This window comes from Indicator indicator, chromosome 25 (assembly GCF_027791375.1).
Source record: "Indicator indicator isolate 239-I01 chromosome 25, UM_Iind_1.1, whole genome shotgun sequence".
Lineage (NCBI taxonomy): Eukaryota > Metazoa > Chordata > Aves > Piciformes > Indicatoridae > Indicator > Indicator indicator.
This window is the reverse complement of record NC_072034.1, coordinates 2055899-2076764: the sequence shown is the minus strand read 5'-3', so window position 1 is coordinate 2076764 and position 20866 is coordinate 2055899. Positions and strand designations below refer to the sequence as shown.

The following is a 20866-nucleotide window of genomic DNA, read 5'->3' as shown; positions in this document are numbered from 1 at the left end:
GGAAGTTCTTTCCCCAATAGATGTCAGATAGAGCTCCAGTTACTGAGTCACTTTATTTCTCCCAAAGGAACTTTGGAAACAGAGGGGCTAGGTCAGCTCTTGCACTTGCACTAGATGATCCTTGTGGGTCCCTTCCAACTGAAATAGTTTATTCTGTCCTGCTCTTTTTCCAAAATTCTTTTGATTTGCATTGTAATGGAGGAAGACAAAGCCTGGAAGTTGTGAAAGTCTCATCAGTGGAGGCTGCTTATTCTAGAGCTGAGATTGTTGTGTGGGGTTTTGGGGTTTTTTTGCACTCAACCACATACAGGTGTGGCTTTTGATCAACACTGGGATAAAAAATAGAAGCAGCGAATATCAGGCACCTCTGGAGTGCCTGACTTCTGATGTGGTGATGCTCTGGTGGAGGGCTCCCTCTGTCTTCCTTTCATTGCCTGGAAGATGGCTGTGAAACGTTAGATGTTTGTTTGAGACACGGCATGAAAAAGTCTCCATTCCCTCAGCTGTAAGCAGCAAAGACTTGTGAGGCAGCTGACTACAGGCCCAGTGTCCCTGTGCTGTGAAAGGCTGGGGCTGACCAGGTCACCACAGTGACTGCCACCGGGCATCATTTCCTGTGCAGCAGGTGGCTTTGGAAAGGGAGGTTGCAACTTGTGCTGTGCAGGCGGAGTGCAGACTGCTCCCGATGAACACTGGCAGCTCCCCTGGGTAGCCCCAGCTGGTGTGCCTGGGTGTGAGGAGCCTGCTGACCGCGCTGTGCTCCGCAGGTCACATCGACGAGCGCGCCGTCTGCAACGCCATCGCGCCCGGCAAGGACGTGGACGGCTTCCACATCATGAACGTCGGCCGCCTGTGCCTGGACCAGCCCTCCATCATCCCTGCCACTGCTGCTGCTGTCTGGGAGATCATCCAGCGGACTGGTGAGAGCCCCAGCCGCACCCAAACACACACAGGGCTGCACTGCTGAGGGGCAGGGAGAGCGCTGGCCTTGAGACAGTCAGATAGAAGGGGTGACAGGAGAGCTGGAGAGGGACCTCTGTCACTGCAAGCCCTTGTCAAGACAAGGGGCAGTGGCTTTCAGCTGGGAGAAGGGAGATTGGGCCTGGAGATTAGGAAGAAATTCTTGACAGTGAGGGTGGTGAGACACTGGAACAGGTTGCCCAGGGAGGTTGTGGATACCCCCTCCCTGGAGGTGTTCAAGCCCAGCTTAGATGAGCCCTTGAGCAGCCTGGGCTGGTGGGAGCTGTCCCTGCCCATGGCAGGGGGTTGGAACTCGATGATCTTCAAGGTCCCTTCCAACCCAACCCATTCTATGAATCTAGGAATCTTAAAGGTCTTTTCCAACCAAAGCAAATCATAGAATCACAAAACATTAGAGGTCAGAAGTTTGTGATGCTGTGAAGCTCCTTTTATCTCAGAGAATGAATGAAGGATTGAGTCAGATGTGAGTTAAAAGGTGTGGGTTACCTAAATATATTGGGCTGATTGAAGAACAAATATTTAGAGGATTAATCTAAATAATAATGAGGTGCCAAACAGATGAGATCTTTTTGCCAGCAGCATAGCTATAATTAAGTGTAGACAGCATTCTGTGTAGAACACATGCGGAAATACTTTGGTAGCTTATTTTCTGTACTTTATAACATTGCAGGCAGCTTCCTGTGAGATTATCCAACAGGAGGTTTGAATTCTTGTGGGGAAAGGGAAGAAACAACAACAAAACTGGGAGCATTTAATTTAGCACCAAAAGGGATAAAGGGTACAGAAGCATTTAGTAGTTGTCACTGTATAACACAAGTTCTTACTGAGAGATCTAAGAGCTGCCATGCCCTTTGTGGCAAGAGAAGAGGAGTGATGATTCAGAGAACCTGAACGAGCTGCCAGTTGTGTTTCTCTCAGCTGAAAGCTGAAAGTTGTTTTGTGGATTCATCCCTTAAGTTCAGCCATGTGGATTTTGCAGCCGTGTTGATGTCAACAGTCCCTGACAGCAGGTGATTGTACCCTGGTGACTGAAAGGAGAGGTTAGGTACAGCAGCACAGTGAGATGCAATTTCTTTGTGTTACTTTTTTGTTTTCCTCTTTTTTTCCTTTTTCCCCACAAGGAATACAAACGTTTGGAAAAAACGTTGTTGTAGTTGGAAGATCTAAGAATGTTGGAATGCCAATTTCAATGCTTTTACACACTGATGGAGAGCATGAAAGGCCTGGAGGTAAGTCCATGACTCTTCAAATCTTTAAAGCTGACCAGAGGATTCAGATAAAGAGAGAAAACTTTTATTTCTTGTACAATATTTGCAACCAGAGCAAGGAAATAAATGTGGTAATACATTTTCTGATGTATTCTCACTCTCTGGACTTGACTTTCTGTGGTGTTGTGTTATCATTTTGTCCTCCATTTGAAACAGATGAAGATGGTTAGCCCTGAAGGCTGAGGGCAGCACCCTCAGGGATTGGTGTGGTGTTTATGCAGAGCCAGAGCTGTTTGCCTTATCTTCCTGCTTGTTTAGTATTCCATTTCAGGCTTGTAATAGATTTGTGCACTCTTCTAGGTACACACATATAAAAAAAATCTGCCTGACATGATTCCTGTGCTGTGCTGGCTAGGTGATGACTGAAAACATCCCAGTGAGCCACCAAGTGCCTTTTTCAGTGTGAGCTCTGTGATGTTTCGTGTTGGCTTGAGGGATTTTTTTTCCTGCAGTGCATTTTATATCTCCCTGGAAATTGGTGGCTGGAATTGAAATACTTTTAAGTAATTCTACTTAGAGATGCATGCATGTGCTGTTGTAATTGTGCTGCAGAAAGAAACCCAAATGTAATTTACATAGAATACTGACCTTTTGCAGCTCCATTGTGCTAGTAGAAGCTGCCCTGGTGGTGTGTGCAAATGAGGTAAACAGGAATGTTTCATCCTAGGCATATTTAATAGGAGTGGAGTGAAATCTGTTATTAATATAATAAAACACTAAAAGCTGCTTTACTAATCACAGAGTTGGGTTTCCCATTCAGCCTCTGTGGGAAAGTGGCTATTTGCAACTTCTCTCAGTGTTTGAATTGTAATTAGCACCAGCACATGGTTCTGGTCTCATCCCCATTCCCAGGCAAATGAGCAGTGTTTCTGCCCTTTGCTGCAGACCTTTGCTTGTGTTCATTACTGAGAGCAGAGCTTGTGTTTGAAACAGGCTTTGGGCCACACAGAGGGGTGCTGTAAACCACTTGCCAGTTTCTCAGTTGGAAATGAGGAGACAGTGACATGTAGTTCTTGGAGCAACTTGTTACAATCCCCTCAGTAGTTGCCTGGATGGTTTTTGGCTGTAGCTAAACACTGTAGGTGTCAGCCTTGGTGTTAGGTGGCTCCTTGGCTCAGTTTTGTTTGCGTGTATCCTAGGTTTGTAGTTCTGATTTGACTGCCTGCCAGTACAGCTTGTTTTGAGGGGCTAGTCTGTGAGTTTGTTGGCCTGTGGAGGAGCTTTTTTGTGCTTCCCAGTCGTCTGCCTCCATTCTGTTTGCTGACATGTCACACCTCACCTGCAGCCATGGCACTGGTGCTGGGTATTCACTGCAGGACCAGAAAAACATTCAGATCTTCCCTTAAAAACAATGATACTGGAATCTAGATGTGGAAAGAATTAACTCCTTGGAGATACCTTTCTTATTCTGAAGGAATGGATTTATTTTTGAGGTGTGGAGTGAGGTGGGAGTTGGTAGGGACCTCTGGGGGTCATGTAGTCCAGTCATAGAATGGTTTGGGTTGGAAGGGACCTCCAAAGATCATCCAGTCCAACCCCCCCTGCAGTCAGCAGAGACATCCTCCACTAGATCAGGTTGCTCAGAGCCTTGAGCCTGACCTTGAGTATTTCCAGGGATGGGGCCTCAGCTACCTCCCTGGGCAACCTGCTCCTGTGTTTCCTCTTGAAGGTCGTTACTGAGCACAAGGGTTCCGTGATCATGTGCCTGGTGTGATCTTGGGCTTGGGTTTTGGTGTCACTTTTAGTTGTTTCTTTTACAGATTCTAAACAAAACTGAAAATCTGGAGTCTGCTCCTGGGATGTTTTGAATGTAGAAGCTGCAGTGTCCTGCAGATGGCAACATCTGCTCAGGTGCAATCCCTGCTCAAGCCCTTACCAACCCAGATGGCATTGTGTAGGCAGGCCCAGAGACCATCTCTGCAAGTGAAGGAGCAAGTTTGTAGTGAGGTGGGGGTTGGTCTCTTCTCTCTAGTGTCAGGTGATAGGAGAGGAAATGGCTTGAAATTGTGCCAGGGGAGGCTTAGGTTGGAGATGAGGAAAAATGCATTTGCTGCAAGAGTGGTCAGGGATTGGAACAGGCTGCCCAGGGAGGTGGTGGAGTGCCCATCCCTGGAGGTGTTCAAGAACTGTGTGGCCATGGCACTTAGGGACATGGTTTGGTGGCTGTGGTGATGGGTTGGTGGTTGGGCTTAATGATCTTAAAAGTCTTTTCCAACCAAAACAATTCTGTGAGTCTCTGATTCTCTGAGTGAATTGATCCTGTGGGAATTGTTAAGTATAAATGTGCTTTTTCCTGTGTGTGGCCATCAAGTGATGTGAGTGTTCTGCCTGTGCTGCACCCTGAGACAACTCTGGTGAGCATCTGTACTGCTGTCAGTGTCCCAGAGTCGTCTGCACTGGCAGTCAGCACTCTGCAGGCCTTTTCTGTGACAGCTCCTTGCCAATCTCTTCCATTGCAGGAGATGCTACGGTGACCATCACTCACAGATACACCCCGAAAGAGCAGCTCAAGATCCACACGCAGCTGGCTGACATTGTCATAGTGGCTGCAGGTAATGCTGGTTGTTGTCACTGCTCCAGCCACAATATTTGACACCCAAAGTGCAGCCTTTGGTGCTGGTGGCACTGCCAGCCCTTTCACGTCTCAGCAGGCAGCTGGTGCTGCTGCTTGCTGAGGGTGTCACAGCAGCAGGGCTTCTGGCTGTAAGGAGGGTGAGGGTTTGGGTGCTTTGTTCTTGCCCTTCACATTTGCAGACTCATAAACTGTTTCTCCTCACATGTGACACCTTTCCCTTAGGGAGACTTGAGAGTGAACTCCAGATTGGGAACCAGTCCCTGCATAGTTTACACAGCTCTCATTATGTAAATTCAAATGTTCCTGTGAGTCACTGACGTTTGGACAGGAGGGTTTCTTTCTACCAGCTGGAGGCTGCCTTCATGAAACAATGGCATCATTCCCTTGCTGTGCCTTGGGAACATTTGTGATTAATGCCTGAATTTCCTTTTTCTTCTGTTGCCATTATCCTCTGAAGGGAGTGGGAATGGCCTGGAGGAAGGGGTCAGAAAGATCAGTGTCCATGTTCTTAAAGCAATGTAGAGTGAAACTCTTGCAGTCTAACTAGGCTAGAACAAAGGAACAGGCAGAACTCTGCTGCTGAGCAACCTCTGGGGTTTGTTTATGGTTATTACAAATACAAATTGCGTTAAAATACCCAAACTAAACAAGCCAGCTCACTGAAGACCTTGGCTAAATTGTGTCCCCTCATAGCTCAGGGTGTCCTCCTTCTCCCATACCATTTAGGAAGCCTACAAGAGGAATGTGTCTTTCCTCTGTTCTCCTCCCTTCCTTCCTCTTCATCATCCTCAAAACCAAATTCTTGCTTGCTTATCCTCCAGATGAAGACAGATAGGTGCCTGTCTGAAGCTCATCACTTCCTGCTGAGGTGAGATGCCCTTTGCTTCAGGGCTTCACTGCACTATCTCTTTCTCATGCCAGGTCAGGAACAAGAACCAGCTCACTTGTCCCACAGGTGGTGACTCAGCTGTGGGCCTGAGCAGAACTCCCACCATGAATGAAGGATAGTAACCTGTGTACTACCTGGAACTGAAGGAGTAACTCTGCATCCAAACTTCCACTTTAATTCTCACTTCATATGATAAGCAGTTTGTCAGCAGCTGTGCTCGTAGTCAAATGGTGCCATAGCAATCCAGCCACCTTTGTTCTTTGCCTGGTTCTCTGGTGTCCTGTGTAGCAGGAGCATGCTGTAGCTCTCATTACAGAGCAGGAAATAGACTTGAAATGACAAAAAAAAAAATGGGGCTGGATAGTGCAGCCCTGCCCTGGTGGGTTCTGTATAGGAAGGTGGAAACCCTTTGAGGTGCCTCCTGCTACTTGAGGACTGTGCAGCTTGTGTCTTTGGGATCACACAGTACTTGGGAATGTGGGACCTGTTCAGTGGCTCTTGCAAACAGAAGTAACTTCTACCCTGCCAGCTGCTGGATGGGAAGCAGCTCTCTGCATATGGCTGCATGTAGGAGCAGGATTCCCCTTCTCACTCTCTCTGCCCATGGAGTGCTTCTGGAAGAGCCATCTGCATTCTGAGAGTTTTTGTCTGCTTGCACTCATGGCTTTTGTAACACTTCAGCTCTGGTGCTTCTGATTTTTCTCTTGAGCTGACAATACCCATCTTCAGCAGTTGTCTCTCATTTGCCCCCAGCCTTGGGACCCCTGTTTTCCTGCTTCCTTTTGTCATGACTATCCATGTAATTTATTCCTTCCCTCCCATTCCCTCCCAGCTTCTTGCATCACAAGTTCCAACAATGCTGCTCTTGTCCAGCCTACCCCTCCCTAAAAATCCATGTGTCTCTACTTCCAGGTGGAGCTTTCTCAGCTCCTTCAGTACCATGCAGCTTTTGAATTTCTAGCCAAAGCAGGATGTTTCCTCCTGAACACGCCTGGTACTTTGCACCTCACCACAGCTTCCTACCCTTGCCTGCTGTCCCTGCACATACAGACATCTCATGGAGTCTGTTCCTCTTGCCATCATCCCAGGCCTGTAGTAGAAGAGTAAATGCAGCTCCACCTGTGGTGCTTACATAGCCCCCCCACAGCCCCAGGTCCTTCCAGGGCAGTGATGGAAGCAGTGGACAGTCAACCTGCTGCTTCTGCTGTCTGCCTTGAGGGAGAAGACTCATCTGCCTGCTGGGTTTGGAGAGGCGATAAAGAGGAGAAGGAGCTGGGGTGCTAAATGCCAGATGAAACTCCTCTGGGGCTACTTGCTGTCCCTCAGGACATGATTTGTGATCCTCTTGAGCAGGGATTGCTGGTTTGTCAGCCCCTTTTACTTAGGCAGTGAGTGACTGATTAGCCATGCCAGGAGTTGGCTTTTTTCCACGCTGTCGCTGTCGCTGTCCCCACGATGGGATTAAGCAGGGCTTTGTTTCCTCTTGTTGCAAACCTGATTCATCATGTCCTACAAAAATGACCAGGGCAAGGTTCCTCCCTGTCCTCCAGCCGGTGCATTTGAGGAACAGCAGCTCTCCAGGCTTATCTCTTCCTGCTTGCTATGTAAAGCAGGCTTAAGTAAACAGATCTGCTCATTTGGTTTGGGGGTTAGTTTATTTGTTGCTGTTAAGTATTTGGCCTATTATCAAACCTTTTCACAAAGGGTGTAACTGTGGTGCTTCCGTTAAGGCGCTCCCAGCCCTGCCGGCCCCGGATCAGCTCCCCTCTACTGGGCTGAGCCGGGACCCAGGGAGCAGCCAGCCCCCGGCTGATTGCGCAACACTGGAGGAGACGCAGCCAGATGTTATCAGATGGCACAGGAAAGAAGTTGAGGTCTTGGCTTGCTCAACAGTAGAAGCAGAGTTTCAAGCTTGTGTCCTATGGGGGAGTGAGAAAAGCAGAGTCAAGAAGGTTCTTGTATTGCCTGTATCGCACTGAGTGCCTGGCTGTCATCCAGCACTTCAAATGGAGCCAGAGTCCTTGTGGACCAGTGCTTGCCTTCAGTAAAGCCACAGGCTCCAACCCTGTGGATTTGCTTTCTTCTGCCTTTTTATTCATCTCTCCACCTGAGAGAAAGCTGCTTTGGTGAGGACAGGGAAGCTTAGATTCCCCCTTTGGAGAGCTCTGTTCCTAGTATGAGCTGTCCTCACAGAATTGCTCAAGAAGCAAGGCAAATTGGAATCCTAAAGTTGGAATTTTCCATCAGTCAGAGTTGGAGGCTGCACAGCAGGAAAGAAATCGAGGAGGTCATCTGAAGTGAATACAGAGTGAAGATCACAACTGTTGCAGTCAAGGTGTGATGGGCTGCTGGAAGAGATGTGTAAGGACCTGGCGCTGTTGGCTCTCCAGTGGCACGCAATGACTTTGGTCTCCAATGCTGCTTTGCCTTAGCATTCCAGGAGACACTTGGCTTGTTGCAGCTGTCCAAGCATGGACTTCCAGATGTCTGCTCACCCAGGATGCAGCTTGTGGCAGCACTCTGGTTTAACTGGAGTTTCTTCATAGCCCAGGACACTGCACAGATGTAGCCCACTGAGAGGTGCTGAAGGGGTGTAGTGTTGAGGCCGGGCCCTCAGATCAAGTAGGGAGGTCTCCCAGTTTGCTGAAGCAGCAGGACAGGCTGTTTTGTAGAAGCTGCCCAAGTGAGAGGCAATTGGTTTTTTTACTCTGTGTGATGTATCAAGAAAAACTCAAGGGAAAGAGTTGTCTTCTTTCTTGTGCATACATACAGGTGCATGCACACCCCTTGGCATAGTCTGAAACTGCTGACCTAAGACTGCCTGGCCATGTTAATCGAATATCTCTTGATGATTCCAGGTATCCCAAAGCTGATTACTACTGATATGGTCAAAGAAGGTGCAGCTGTGATCGATGTAGGCATCAACCATATCCATGATCCTCTTACAGGAAAGACCAAATTAGTTGGGGACGTGGACTTTGAAGGTCAGTGAAACACTCTGGGAGCCTGCTGGGTTGGAGATTGTGGGATTCATTCATGCTAAACACTTGGAGCAGCCACTGGCTCAGATGGAACAGCACTTGCAGGAATATTTGCTGATTTATTTACTTAAATAGGAAAACAAACTGTGTGTTTGTGTACCTGCTCTCCAGAAATGGTGAGCTGTTGGAGAGAGAAAGGGTCACTTGCAATGACACCCACGGAGGAGCCCTTATGGCAGTGTGGTGGCAGAAGATGCTTGCTCTGTAATCCTCTGAGAGTCTGTGAAGCTTTCAAGAGTAAGCAATAAAAATGCTTTCTGTTCTTTCACAAGCACAGGGCCTGCCACTGTTCACAGCAAAAGTCATTACACCACAGCTTCTCAAACCTCCCTCACTCTTAATGTGTGGAAATGTTACCTTCTGCTTCAGGAGTACCCCTCATGCTAGGGTTTAGTGTGGGTTCTTCTTCAGCTGTTGATCTTGGTCCAGGCAAGCCTAGTAGATAAAAATTGGTGTTCCACATTGATCTTTTTATGTTTGATGCATTGCAGAGCAAGTTCACAGTGTGACTTGATTAAATATCTCTGCTCTGGAGGAGCTCCAGACTGGAATAGCAGGATTGTTGCAGCTGAAAATTAAAGCTTATTGGCAGAGTTGAGTGTGGGAAGCTTAGACAGCATTTACCCACATTATTAATGGTTCTCAACAGTTCCTTATTTTGATAAGTATGAAAATCACCCACAGGTTGGTTGTTGGGGTTTTTTGTTTGTTTTGTTTTTTTTTTTCCACAGCTATTAACATTTTGGCTGTCAGAATGTCTCAAAGCCTAATTATATTCCAAATGTTTCTAGCCAGCAGTATGTGTTTGTAATTACATCACTCCCTGAGTTCCTGCTTCTTTTACTCATCACATCTGATGCCCTGTCTGTTGGAGCAGAAGAAATTACCTGCACAAGTGTAGCTTAGGTGGTTGTCCTGGCATCTAACTGTGTGTGCTCCACGGAGCTCCAGCAGGAAAGCACTTGCAGAGCACACCTTGGAATGTTTGGCTGGCTTTCTTCTCCTGCTTGTGCTACCACAAGTGAAAGTTTCAGAGATTCATGGAATTGGTTGGGTTGGAAGGGACCTTAAAGATCATCCAGTTCCAACCCCCTACCATGGGCAGGGACACCTCCCACCAGCCCAGGTTGCCTCATCCAGCCTGGCCTTGAACACCTCCAGGGAGGGGGCATCCATGACCTCCTTGGCCAACCTGTTCCAGTGTCTCCCCACCCTCACTCTCAAGAATTTCTTCCCAATCTCCAGTCTTACACTGGAACAGGTTGCCCAGGGAGGTGGTAGAAGCCTCATCCCTGAAGGTTAAGGCCAGGCTGGGTGTGGCTCTGGGCAACCTGGGCTGGTGGGAGGTGTCTCTGCCCATGGTAGGGGGCTTGGAACTAGGTGATCCTTGAGGTCCCTTCCAACCCTAACAATTCTGTGATTCTCATCTCCCCTCTTCCAGCTGAAATCCATTGCCCCTAATCCTGTTGGTTGGACTTGGTGATCCTGAGGGTCTTCTCCAACCTGAATGTTTCTGTGATTCTGTCAGCCCAAGCCCCTGTCAAAAGTCCCTCCCCAGCTCTCCTGTAGCTCCTTTCAGGTGCTGGAATCCCTGTTTTTGTTTTCTGCTTGCAGAGCTGAAGTACAGAGAATTTTCCTGATTTTTGGTTTGTTTAGCAGGTGTGGGAGCAGCAAAGCTCTGGCTTTGAGAAACATGCAATTGTAGCCTCCTGTTTGTTTCTCTTGCCATCTCACCTAGGTGTAGATGCAGCGGCAGGGCCGTGACTCAGAGTTTCAGCAATGCTCTGTATCTGTCTTGTCATGTCTGCTGTGGGCTGTGCTCAGGATTTTACCTGGGGGGAGGGAAGATCCAAAAAAAAAAAAAAAAAGGGAGGAACTTCAGCTGGGATTATGCCACTACAGTTGCAAGTAGCATTTCAGTGTGCGTTGCCAAAGGGAAATTGTTGTTGGTTCGCTGGTATCGGTGAAAGTTTCAGTAAGTCACCACTACCACCAAAACCCATCCTGGGGTGCACAGCCCTGGACACTCTGCAGGCCAGCACACCCCTGGCAGCTGCTGGATGTGGCACTGAGGAAATGGAAGCAGCTGGGTTGTCATGTAGCAAACTGTTTCAGCCTTGACCTCTGTCTGGTCACTTGGCTGAATTTCATTGATTCATAGATTCATAGAATGGTTTAGGAAGGGACCTTAAAGATGATCCAGTTCCAACCCCCTGCCATGGGCAGGGACACTTCTCACCAGCCCAGGTTGCTCAAAGCCTCCTCCAACCTGGCCTTGAACACCTCCAGGGAGGAGGCATCCACAACCTCCCTGGGCAACCTGTTCCAGTGTCTCCCCACCCTCACTGTCAAGAATTTCTCCCTAATCTCTGGTCTAAACCTGCCCTCCTCAAGCTTCAGTCCTGTACTTATCCTTCTATGAAGGGTGACAGTGAGGGATAGACGCTGGCTGCCCTCATTTTCTGCCCTCCTCCAGCTCAATGCTATTGCCCTTCATCCCATCACTACAAGCCCTTGCAAAAATCCCTTCCTGGCTTTCTTGTAAGCCCCTTTCAGGCCCTGGAAGAAGTCCCAGTTTTGATTTCAGCCTAAGTGAGAATGACTTTTGCAGCACCCATTTAACCTCCTGTAGCCCACCAACACCTGGCTGCGGAAGGAGGAGAAATTTAAGTGGCCAAGCAGAGGTTACATTAGATTTACAAGGAAGAGATAAAAGTGGCTTTCTTCACCTGGTCATCTGAATGAAAAATCTCCTGTAGTGGAAGTTAAGTTTATTAAATGGGTGGAAACTGTTTTGATTCAGTTGCCAGATCCTAGCAATACTTGGAAGCCATCCTCTGATCTCCAGGGGTTAGGTTAGACACTGAAGTTTATTTTTATCTCTTTAACCACAAAAGGATGCCAGTGCAATTTCTTGGGGTTTAACATTGTTCATTATTAAATTCCATGTGAGAAGTGCCTGGAGGAAAAAAAAATTCCTACCACAGGCCAGGAGAATTTGATAGCTGCTCAAAAACGAGATTTGAAATCTGAGCTAAAATCTTCATTTCTTTGAGTCCCATCCACTCCTGCTGCAGGCAGCTGAGCTGCATCCAGTCACCCACAGCCCAGGGACCTTGCCCTTGTCCACTTCCACCAGTGGGCTGAGGGCTGACTGCTGGTGTGGACATGCTCTCAAGCCAAGGAACACACTTTGGCTGTCCTTTAAACTCCAGTAGATGAGGAGCAACAGGACTCTTGAGTTGTGAATAGTTCACTCTGCAGTAATGAAGAACAAACAGGCAAACCTCACTGTGAGGCACTGAGGTGCCTAGCCTGGGACTGCTGGGGCATCTCAACCTGTCTGGCCATCTCCCCATACATCACCAACCCAGCACTTTCAGTGCACCTCTGTTTCTGTTAAAAATCAGCCAAAATCTATGGTCCAGGCAGGGAGATGCTTTGCAGCTTCTGAGGGTGAAGTGGCAGAGAGGAGGAGAAGTGGTGGTGTCCCTTGGTTTTAGCCAGCACCATTTTAGTTCCTTTGGGGCAGCAAGTTTCAGTCTCAGGAAGGGAGAGGTGGTTGTGTGAGCAGGGTGATGCAGGTGTGGGTGTTCTTGGCCCTGGTTTACAGGGCTTTTGTTGCCACAGCAGCAGTACTAAGGAGGGCTACAGAGACAGGAACATGAAATAAAGCAACAGCTCACACAGAGCATTTAGCTGGAACAGCTCTTTTGGGTGGAGCAGCCCTTCCAGTAGTGGCTGGTAGAGCAGGGTAGCAACAGGCCAGTGCAGCAGCTAACCTTGGAAACTGCAACTGGCAATGCCCATGAAACCACAGCATGCAGGACTCCAGGGGTCTTTGCTTTAAGTGCTGCCTCTGCTTTCTGATGATTCTTCCCAGCCCTTGGACAAGCACACAGTAATGCTGGGCTTGGAGTCTTTGCTGGGTGCCTTTGTAGAGAAGAAATCTTTTAGGAAAGGCCCAAGGGATATGGGGCCAGTGGAGGGGTTTGTAAAGAAGAGTTGTTCTGTTCTGCACAGCCCAAAGCAGTGTGAGAGCTTCTGGAAAATGGTGCAGGGAGCAGCTTCCCAGGGAAGCAGCAGGGAGGGCTGCCCAGAAGAGAGTCCTTCAACAGGTGGCACAGAGGCCATCCCAGCCACCTGCCTGTGCTTAGCTGAACACAAAGAAGCTGTTGTGCATCATTTTGCACTGGATCTTCCTGCCCAAGATGCTTCTGTTGCTTGGCTTCTGGAGGTGCTGGAGGAGGACAGATGTTTGCACTACTGGAATTACAGTAGTAATACCTTGGGCCATAATTCCTTGGTTTTCATTTGGTTTGCTGTTTAAGACAGCTGCAGTAGGAGAAACAGGGGTGAGAAATGGAGCAGACTATGCTGGTGGCATAGAAGAAACCCAGAATGTGCAGGGCAGAACTTGGGCTTACTGCAACTGCTGGGCACGTGATAGACACTTCTGCAGGGCTGCAGCAATCCAGAGGAGCTTTACAGGGAGCAATAAAGCTGTGTGGAAACAGTGCTTAGGCAGGAACTGCTCTGCATCACTTAGTGCAGATGCACCAGACCCAGACCTGCCTTCAGGTTGAGACTTGCCCTCTGGTTTGTGTGATTAACCCTGCTTGGTGTCTGATGTCCTTAGCTTTAAAGGAGCCTAGGAATGAAGGGCTGCTTCCAAAGCAGTGGATCCTGTTTTTCAAGGAAACAATCTACATTTCATTTCTTCTGAAGAATCAAAGGAAGATTTTAAGGTTCTACAGAAGCTGCAAAATAGCAGCTCCTCCCCCATAGGCAGCTGATTTGCATCCCAGCATTTTCCACTTGGCAGAGAAGCTCCTGGGAGAGCAGCACGCAGCCAGAGAGAGCACTTAGAGCTGACAAAGTTACCCTGCTGAGCAGCAGAAACAAGGACTCCAGCAGGAGCCCACAGTGCAGCACACAGAGTGACAGAATGCTAGGGTGGAAGGGACCCCAAGGCTCATCTGGTCCAACCTTTCCAGGCAAAAGGGGAGTTGAAATGAGCTGGCCCAGCACCCTGTCAAGCTGAGGCTGAAAACTGTCCAGTGTAGGGGACTCCCCTGCTTCCCCTGGGAGATAATTCCAATGTCTGACTGTGTTTATGGGCAAACATTTTCTTCTGGAGTCCAGTGGGAATCTCCACAGCAGTAACTCTTCCCCATCACCCTTTGTATTTTCCATGGGACTCTTTGGAAACAGGGAGTCTCCATCTTCCTGGTAGCCTCTCTTGTACTAGCACCCCACTTGTCAGCATGAGATTGCTCACACTGAGGTACCTGCTGCACTCCAGCAGGAAAGGAAAAATCTATTTACATGTTTGAGGGCCAGGATGGTTTTGCCCCTTTGGTGGCTGGCATTCCTCATGGACAGTGGCATTCACCAGAACAATATTTAACCCTAGAGAAAAATCCATAGGCCCCTGCTGTGCATTCAGAGATGTGGGTCAGCTTGTGTGCAGGAGCTCTCCAGGTGGTTTTACACTGATACAAAACAGGTCTGCTGCCACATTCCCCACAGGGATTTCCGTAATGACAGAGCAGGACTAGAGAAATTCCCCAGCAAGCTGTGAAAGCTGCCTGCTGTTTGTGCTGAGCATTGTTCCTGACACCAGAGGCAATGAATGCTGTGTGTGATGCTCCTTGGGGAAGGCTTGCTCCACTTGTGCACTGTAGCTCTTTCTAAGATAGGAGTAGTTTGAATAGCACTACAGGAAGAGGTCTGTAACATTGCCATGGAAACAAGCTTGTTGCCATTCCAAGTGCCCAGCATACCCCTGTGTTACCTCAGATGTGGGTGCATCTCAGTAATTATCACATGGATCTGGGAACTGGCAGTAACTGCATTAACCATAAGCTCCTACCTCAGTGGCAGGCAGCTCCAAACAGCCTCACTATTGAAAAGGCACAGCATTTGTGTTTGAGTGTTTCAGGCACTGCTTGCAATTTGCATGGAGATCCCACACTGCATTTTGTGACAGTGTGTCTGGGGGTACCAGGCAGCTGAGTAATTAAACATGTGCCAGGTGTAACTAGCATTGTAAAATGGCTCAGGTTGGAAGGGACCTCAAAGATCAACCTACTCCAACCCCTTGCTTTGGGCAGGGACACCTCTCAGCTAGACTCAGCTGCTCAAGGCCTCATCCAACCTGGCCTTGAACACCCCCAGGGAGGAGGCAGCCACAGCCTCCTTGGGCAGCCTATTCCAGAGTCTCACCACTCTCATAATGAAGAACTCCTTCCTCAGTCTAACCCTCCTCTCCCTCAGCTTCAAACCATTCCCCCTTGGCCTGGCTCTAGACACCCTCAGGAAATGTCCCTCTGCAGCCTTCCTGCAGGATCCCTTCAGCTATTGGAACACAGCTCTAAGGTCCCCTTGGAGTCTTCTCTTTCCCAGGCTGCACACCCCCAGCTCCCTCAGCCTGGCCTCACAGCAGATCTGCTCCAGCCCTTGGATCATCTTTGTGGCCTCCTCTGGACTCTCTCCAGCAGCTCTGTGTCCTTCTGCTGGGGACACCAGAACTGGAGGCAGGATTGGAGATGAGGTCTGAGCAGAGCAGAGCCAAGGGGCAGAATCCCCTCTCCTGCCCTGCTGCTCACACTCCTCTGGCTGCAGCCCAGCACACAGCTGCCTGCTGGGCTGCGTGAGGGCACTGCTGGCTCATGGGGAGCTGCTCAGCAACTGACACCCCCAAGTCTCTTTCTTCAGGGCTGCTCTCAACCCACTCTGCACCCAGGCTGGATTTGTGCCTGGGGTTGGCCAGACCCAGATGCAGGACCTGCTGTTTTTCAGCAAAGTGAGATGTTCACCATTAACTTCTGCTAGTGCCCTCTTTAGGTCCCTGCCTTGAGGTTCAAATGGTGGGGAGAGGGGAGGTTATTTCATTTTCACCCCTTGAAATTAGCAAATATTCTGTCCCCAAGCCCCACTATCAAGCTTTTCAATGCTCTTGGGCTGTTTCTGGTGAGCCCCTGAATTCTCCACAGCACAGCAGCCACATGCACACAAGTTGGATGCAGTTAAAGCAGCAGCAGGTTGGCTTTTTTGCTCCAGAAGAAGGGGCCCAGTTTCCCATCCACTGATCTCTTCCCATAGCCAGGTGTAGCTTCTCTGTAGTGACCTCACTGCAAATATATTTGTGTGTCAGAGTTCTGCTTGCTCAGTTTTCTCCTCTCTCTCTGTGCCTGCCTTTCTATAAACAATGCTTTTAAAAGTAGGGTGTGAGTTTCCATGAAATTATTTCTAAGCAAGCAAAAAAACCCCAAAACAACAACCCACAAACAAACAAACAAAAAGCCTCTGCCGGTGGCACTCAGGAAAAAAAAAAACCTCTGTAGTAACCAGGTTAGTAAGATGCCACTGGGCCTAACCATTATGAGCAAATAGCTGCTTATTAGCCCTTGTCATGCAATGAATGAATTCCCAGCCTTTGCAGCTCCTTCCTTTGCAAGTAACCTGCAGTTGCAGAGGATTGATTGCATTTGGGGCAGCAGATAAGGATATGGAGTGGAGATTTATTGCTCCATTAGATGAATTCCTTGTGCACAGAGGTGAGCCTGACAGGTGTCAAATAATGCTTCAGAAGCAATAATCTCTACCTCTTTACTTCTAAACATGAGCACTCAAAGTGTGAACTAACTTTGGGTAGTCTGAGGTGCTTGGAGCTGTTTCCAACTTTTCAGAAAGAAAGGAAAAAAAAAAGGCTTTTGGAGGAGCTGAGTGTTGGTGGCTGAAGTTGCAGTGGGAATTTTGCCAGGAGAATCTTTTTTATTTTTCCCTTGGAAACAGCTCTCATTTCTGTGCCTCGTCCAAACTGTGGAGCAGCAAAACAAGTCAACCAGGAGACTGAACTTTTCACCCTCTGTGGTTTAATTTCCCTTTTGTGATCATAGAACATCTTTGTTAGAAGGTGCAGGCCAGAGTGGGGGGAAAGAAGCTGAGCAGGTGACTTAGCTTCTGCTGGTGCTCTGCTGTTTGTGCTCTCTGCATGCTGCTTCTCAGGAATGTGTGATGGGAGGCTCACCTCTTTCCCTACAGGAGATCCCCAGCTTCCATGCTTCTTCTGGCTGTTGAAGGTGCAGTGTCACTGTTGGCAGGTGGATGTGATGCAAGCTCATGCTGTACCCTTGTGTCACCCAGATGTTCTTAGACCAGCAGGTCAAACAAACACTGCCCCTTGCCAAAGAAGTGGAACAGCATTCACTTCCCATCTGTCTGAGCACAGGGCTGCTTGAGTGTGTGTTGTTCCCATCAGCACAGGGCAGCCTGCTGCAGGAAGATCAGCAGGAACAGGTTGTGACACCAAACTAACCCCTGGGTGATAATGCTCAGAGAAAGAGAGCTGCCTTGCGGCCCTGGTCCTGGCTGTGTTCTGTGCCCAGCGTGGCTGTAGCAGGAGTCTGCCTTAACTTCTCCTGTATCCTGCAGCACTTGGACTGTGCTCCTTGCCAGCTGGGCATAGGTGGGCAACCGAAGGGACACAGTGGCTTTGGAAATGTTCTGAGTCAATCCCTTTTTCTCTTTTTTCTTAGAAGTGAAGAAGAAGGCTGGCTTTATCACCCCAGTGCCAGGAGGGGTAGGACCTATGACTGTGGCCATGCTTCTGAAGAACACTCTCCTAGTTGCTAAAAAGCTCATTTACTAGAGCCCCTGGGCTGCCTCAGAAGAGGAATCCAAGCTGTTCTATTTATTGACACACAAAATATTTATTTTTTACTACAAAGATTATTTATTTCTACATTGTATTTATTTTTTCATGTGAAGTGCACTGAACCTGATGGTTTACAAGCAGTTAGATACTTTGTGTAACCTCCTACGGACTTCTGTGAGCAAAGCTCAAAGGGAGAGTTGTGCAGATACCTTGGTGGTGTGTGTGGAATGAAGCCTGAAGCATGAATTACACATGTGCCTGTGTATCTGGGGAGGGGCTGCAATTACCAAGGGCTTTAAAGCACTTGAGACCCTCATTTTTGATCAAACAGTATGAAAATGAGAAGTTTCAACAGGCTAGTTACCCTTTAAAAACATGGTTTGGGTTCTGAGGTCATGAAATGCTCTGGGTATAGTTTGGAGTTTTGAAAATGCCTTTTTTATTTTTTTTTAAGTACTTGGAGACAGCAGCAGAAATCTTGGATCCAGAAAGGGTACAAGGCTTCAATTTCTGTTTTGACTGCAAGGCAGCAGTGCTGACATGAATGCAGATCTCTGTGGAAACAGTCAAGTGAACCTGAGCACTGGTGGCATTCTGACCTTAAACATACACAGGAGAGGTGACTAAAATTGAGGGCAGAATTCTTTTCTTTCTGTGTCTGGATTTGCTTGACAAAATGTTTTGGTGTGCGGTAGCCATAAAGAAACCTGAACAGCTGGGTGGGCTGGATGGGCATGATTTGGACAGAATGTATTTAAAACTACTCTGTGTGTACATGATGTATAGTGGGGGGAGAAGAGGGAGAGGAAAACAAAAGTTTATCCTGCTGAAATCTTTTTGTGTTGGAATTTTAAGCCATTTAATTATTCTCTTATTTTCTGAAACTGCATGAAGAGGTGTTTTGGAGTCCATGGTGTAAGGCTCAGCCCTGTGAATCCTTGGCTACCATGTTTTGCTGCTTAGAAAGGACTGTGTGAGAGAATAAGATGTTTCTATTCCCAAAAATGTTTCTGTTCCCAAAAATGTTAGTTCCAGGATGGATCTGGAATAGTCCCATGCAGTGTAACAGCTGGAGTTACTGCTAAGATGCCAGCTGAACAGAGGGTGTGCACTATGGACACAAAGAGCCTACCCACTTCCCTCTGGTGTCAGTGGGAGCCAGTTTGGACTCTTCGTGGTTTATCTCAGTTGGGGTAACTGTGGTTTATTTTCATTGAGAGCTTTAGGGGTTTGCCAGCAGGACTGAAAGGAAAAAAAAAATCCAAATTGTGGCTAAATACTACTGCTGTTAAACAAAGAATGTGCTTGCTGTAATAAAAGAAATGAGATGGCCTGTCACTGATGTGTTGATTGTTCTTCTGGTGGACTTCCTGAGAGCTTGGTCCAAGATCAAAAGAGGGTGACAGAATCTTCGCTGAGTATTCAGCACCAGTAGTACAGACACTTGCTTAGCTGTTGAAAGGGTGAAGGTCAGGAGGATCAAGGTGCCTGTGGAGATCATATTTAGATTGGTCAGCCCACCATTGGCTAAGATGGAACAAACCTTGGTCACTGTGATGCTCATCTTGGTGACAAGTTTTAATGTTGTTCTGGGAGTGGCTGGTTGTTTTTTGTCAGTATGCTAAGATGGAGCAAATGCAGCTCTGTTACCTGTGCAGTCATTTTTTCATGTTTGCCCTGCTAGATCCGTGTTTGTTCTCTTTGATTTAACTGCCTTCATCTCTGCCTTTTTGGGGTGGAATAACAGTTTGTGGTGTTTTGCTTACATGGCTTGAGTGAGTCTGCCTCTGTCATGGTGGGGTTGGCCTCTCCTCCCCAGGATCAGGTGACAGAAGGAGAAGAAATAGCCTGAAATTGTGCCAGGGGAGGGTTAGGTTGGAGATGAGGAAAAATGTATTTGCTGCAAGAGTGTCAGGCACTGGAAGAGGCTGCCCAGGGAGGTGGTGGAGTGCCCATCCCTGGAGGGGTTCCAGAAACCTGTGGCCGTGGCAGTTGGGGCCAGGGTTTGGTGGCTATCGTGGTATTGGGTTGTTGGTTGGACTGGATGACCTTGGAGGGCTTTTCCAACCCAAACCATTCTGTGTTTCTCTGATTAACCAACCCCCAGGGCACATTGGTGTGCCCTGCCTTGGGCAAAGGCAGGACCTGACCCACCGAAGCCTACTCCCAGGCCTGCCGCACCCAGCACTGAGGGCTCCCAGGGCTGCAGGCAGCACTAGGCTCCCATTGTGTGGCCTGGTGTGGAAAGCAGAGCTGCTGGGGCTCAGTCCCACTCAGGGGGTGTCCAGGCAGCGCAAACACTCCTGGCAGAGCAGAAGCTGCTCCAAGCAGCACACAAGCACATTGCCATGGAAGGGAAGAGCCTCCTGGAATGCAGTCCCTGAGCAGGGCATAATTACAGTGTGCATAACCATCTTGTGTTTGTCCCTTGACGCGGGAGGTGCTTCGGTGTAATCCTGCAGGCCTCGGAGCAGAGGGCAGGGGAGAGGGAGAGCTTGAGCCCACCAGAGCTGTTGGAGCGTTTCTCAGAAGAGTTTGGGCTTGAAAATGTAAAAAGGGTGGCATGCTTGTGTTGCTTGGAGCTCGCAGGTGAGAAAGTAAGAGCTGCCAGTGGGGTGAGGAGTGCAGCTCTCCTCTGGTGAGAGCTGGCTGTTCATCATCATAGGATCCCAGGATGTTAGGGGCTGGAAGGGACCTCCAAAGATCATCAAGTCCAACCCCCCTGCCAGAGCAGGACCAGAGAATCCAGCACAGGTCGCACAGGAACACATCCAGGTGGGTCTTGGAAGTCTCCAGAGAAGGAGACTCCACAACCCCTCTGGGCAGCCTGCTCCAGTGCTCTGTGAGCCTCCCAGTGAAGAAGTTCCTCCTCATGTTGAGGTGGAACCTCCTGTACTATAGTTTATATTCATTACCCCTTGTCCTGTCACAGGGTGCAATGGAGAAGAGCCTGTCCCCACCCTCTTGACAGTCAGCCCTCAGCGTGTGCTCCACTGAACTGGGCCTTTCTGCTCTGCTGGCTTGTGGTGGCAATTTATTTACATTTTACCACTTCCTACTCAGGATCTGTGGAAAATTTCCTAGGTGTCAGCCTAAAACTGCCACATGTGTCTGCCTACCAAAGAACCCTCCAGAGAGACCAGTCCCTCTCCTTCCAAGCTGCCTGTGACTGAGGAAGTTGGGCAGGGTTTCGGGCTGTGGAGAGAGGCTTAGTGCAAGACATGTACCACAGGTACGGCTTACAAACACTTTGTGTATGACCTTGATTGTTCTCATGATGTTTATCTGCTTTGAGAAGGTAGAGATGGGCTTTTGTGGCAGGAGCAGTGAAGGGATCACCTAACACAGAAGGCCACAGCTTGCCTGATCTCCACTGTGTGTTCTCTCAGCGCCTCTGCTTTGCCAGTGCTCTGCACAACGGTGTGGAGCTGCAGCCAGGCTCTGTGCAGG

General features: G+C 48.6%; 1 protein-coding gene across 1 annotated transcript in view; it reads left to right on the top strand.

Annotated features, from left to right (window-relative positions):
• LOC128975348 (bifunctional methylenetetrahydrofolate dehydrogenase/cyclohydrolase 2, mitochondrial-like) overlaps positions 1–20866 on the top strand; it is a 30479-nt gene that overhangs the window by 2960 nt on the left and 6653 nt on the right. The window contains exons 3-6 of the mRNA XM_054392206.1: positions 768–920; positions 2103–2210; positions 4709–4801; positions 8572–8697. Coding sequence (XP_054248181.1) covers positions 768–920; positions 2103–2210; positions 4709–4801; positions 8572–8697 — 480 coding nt within the window. The remainder of the gene's footprint in view (positions 1–767; positions 921–2102; positions 2211–4708; positions 4802–8571; positions 8698–20866) is intronic.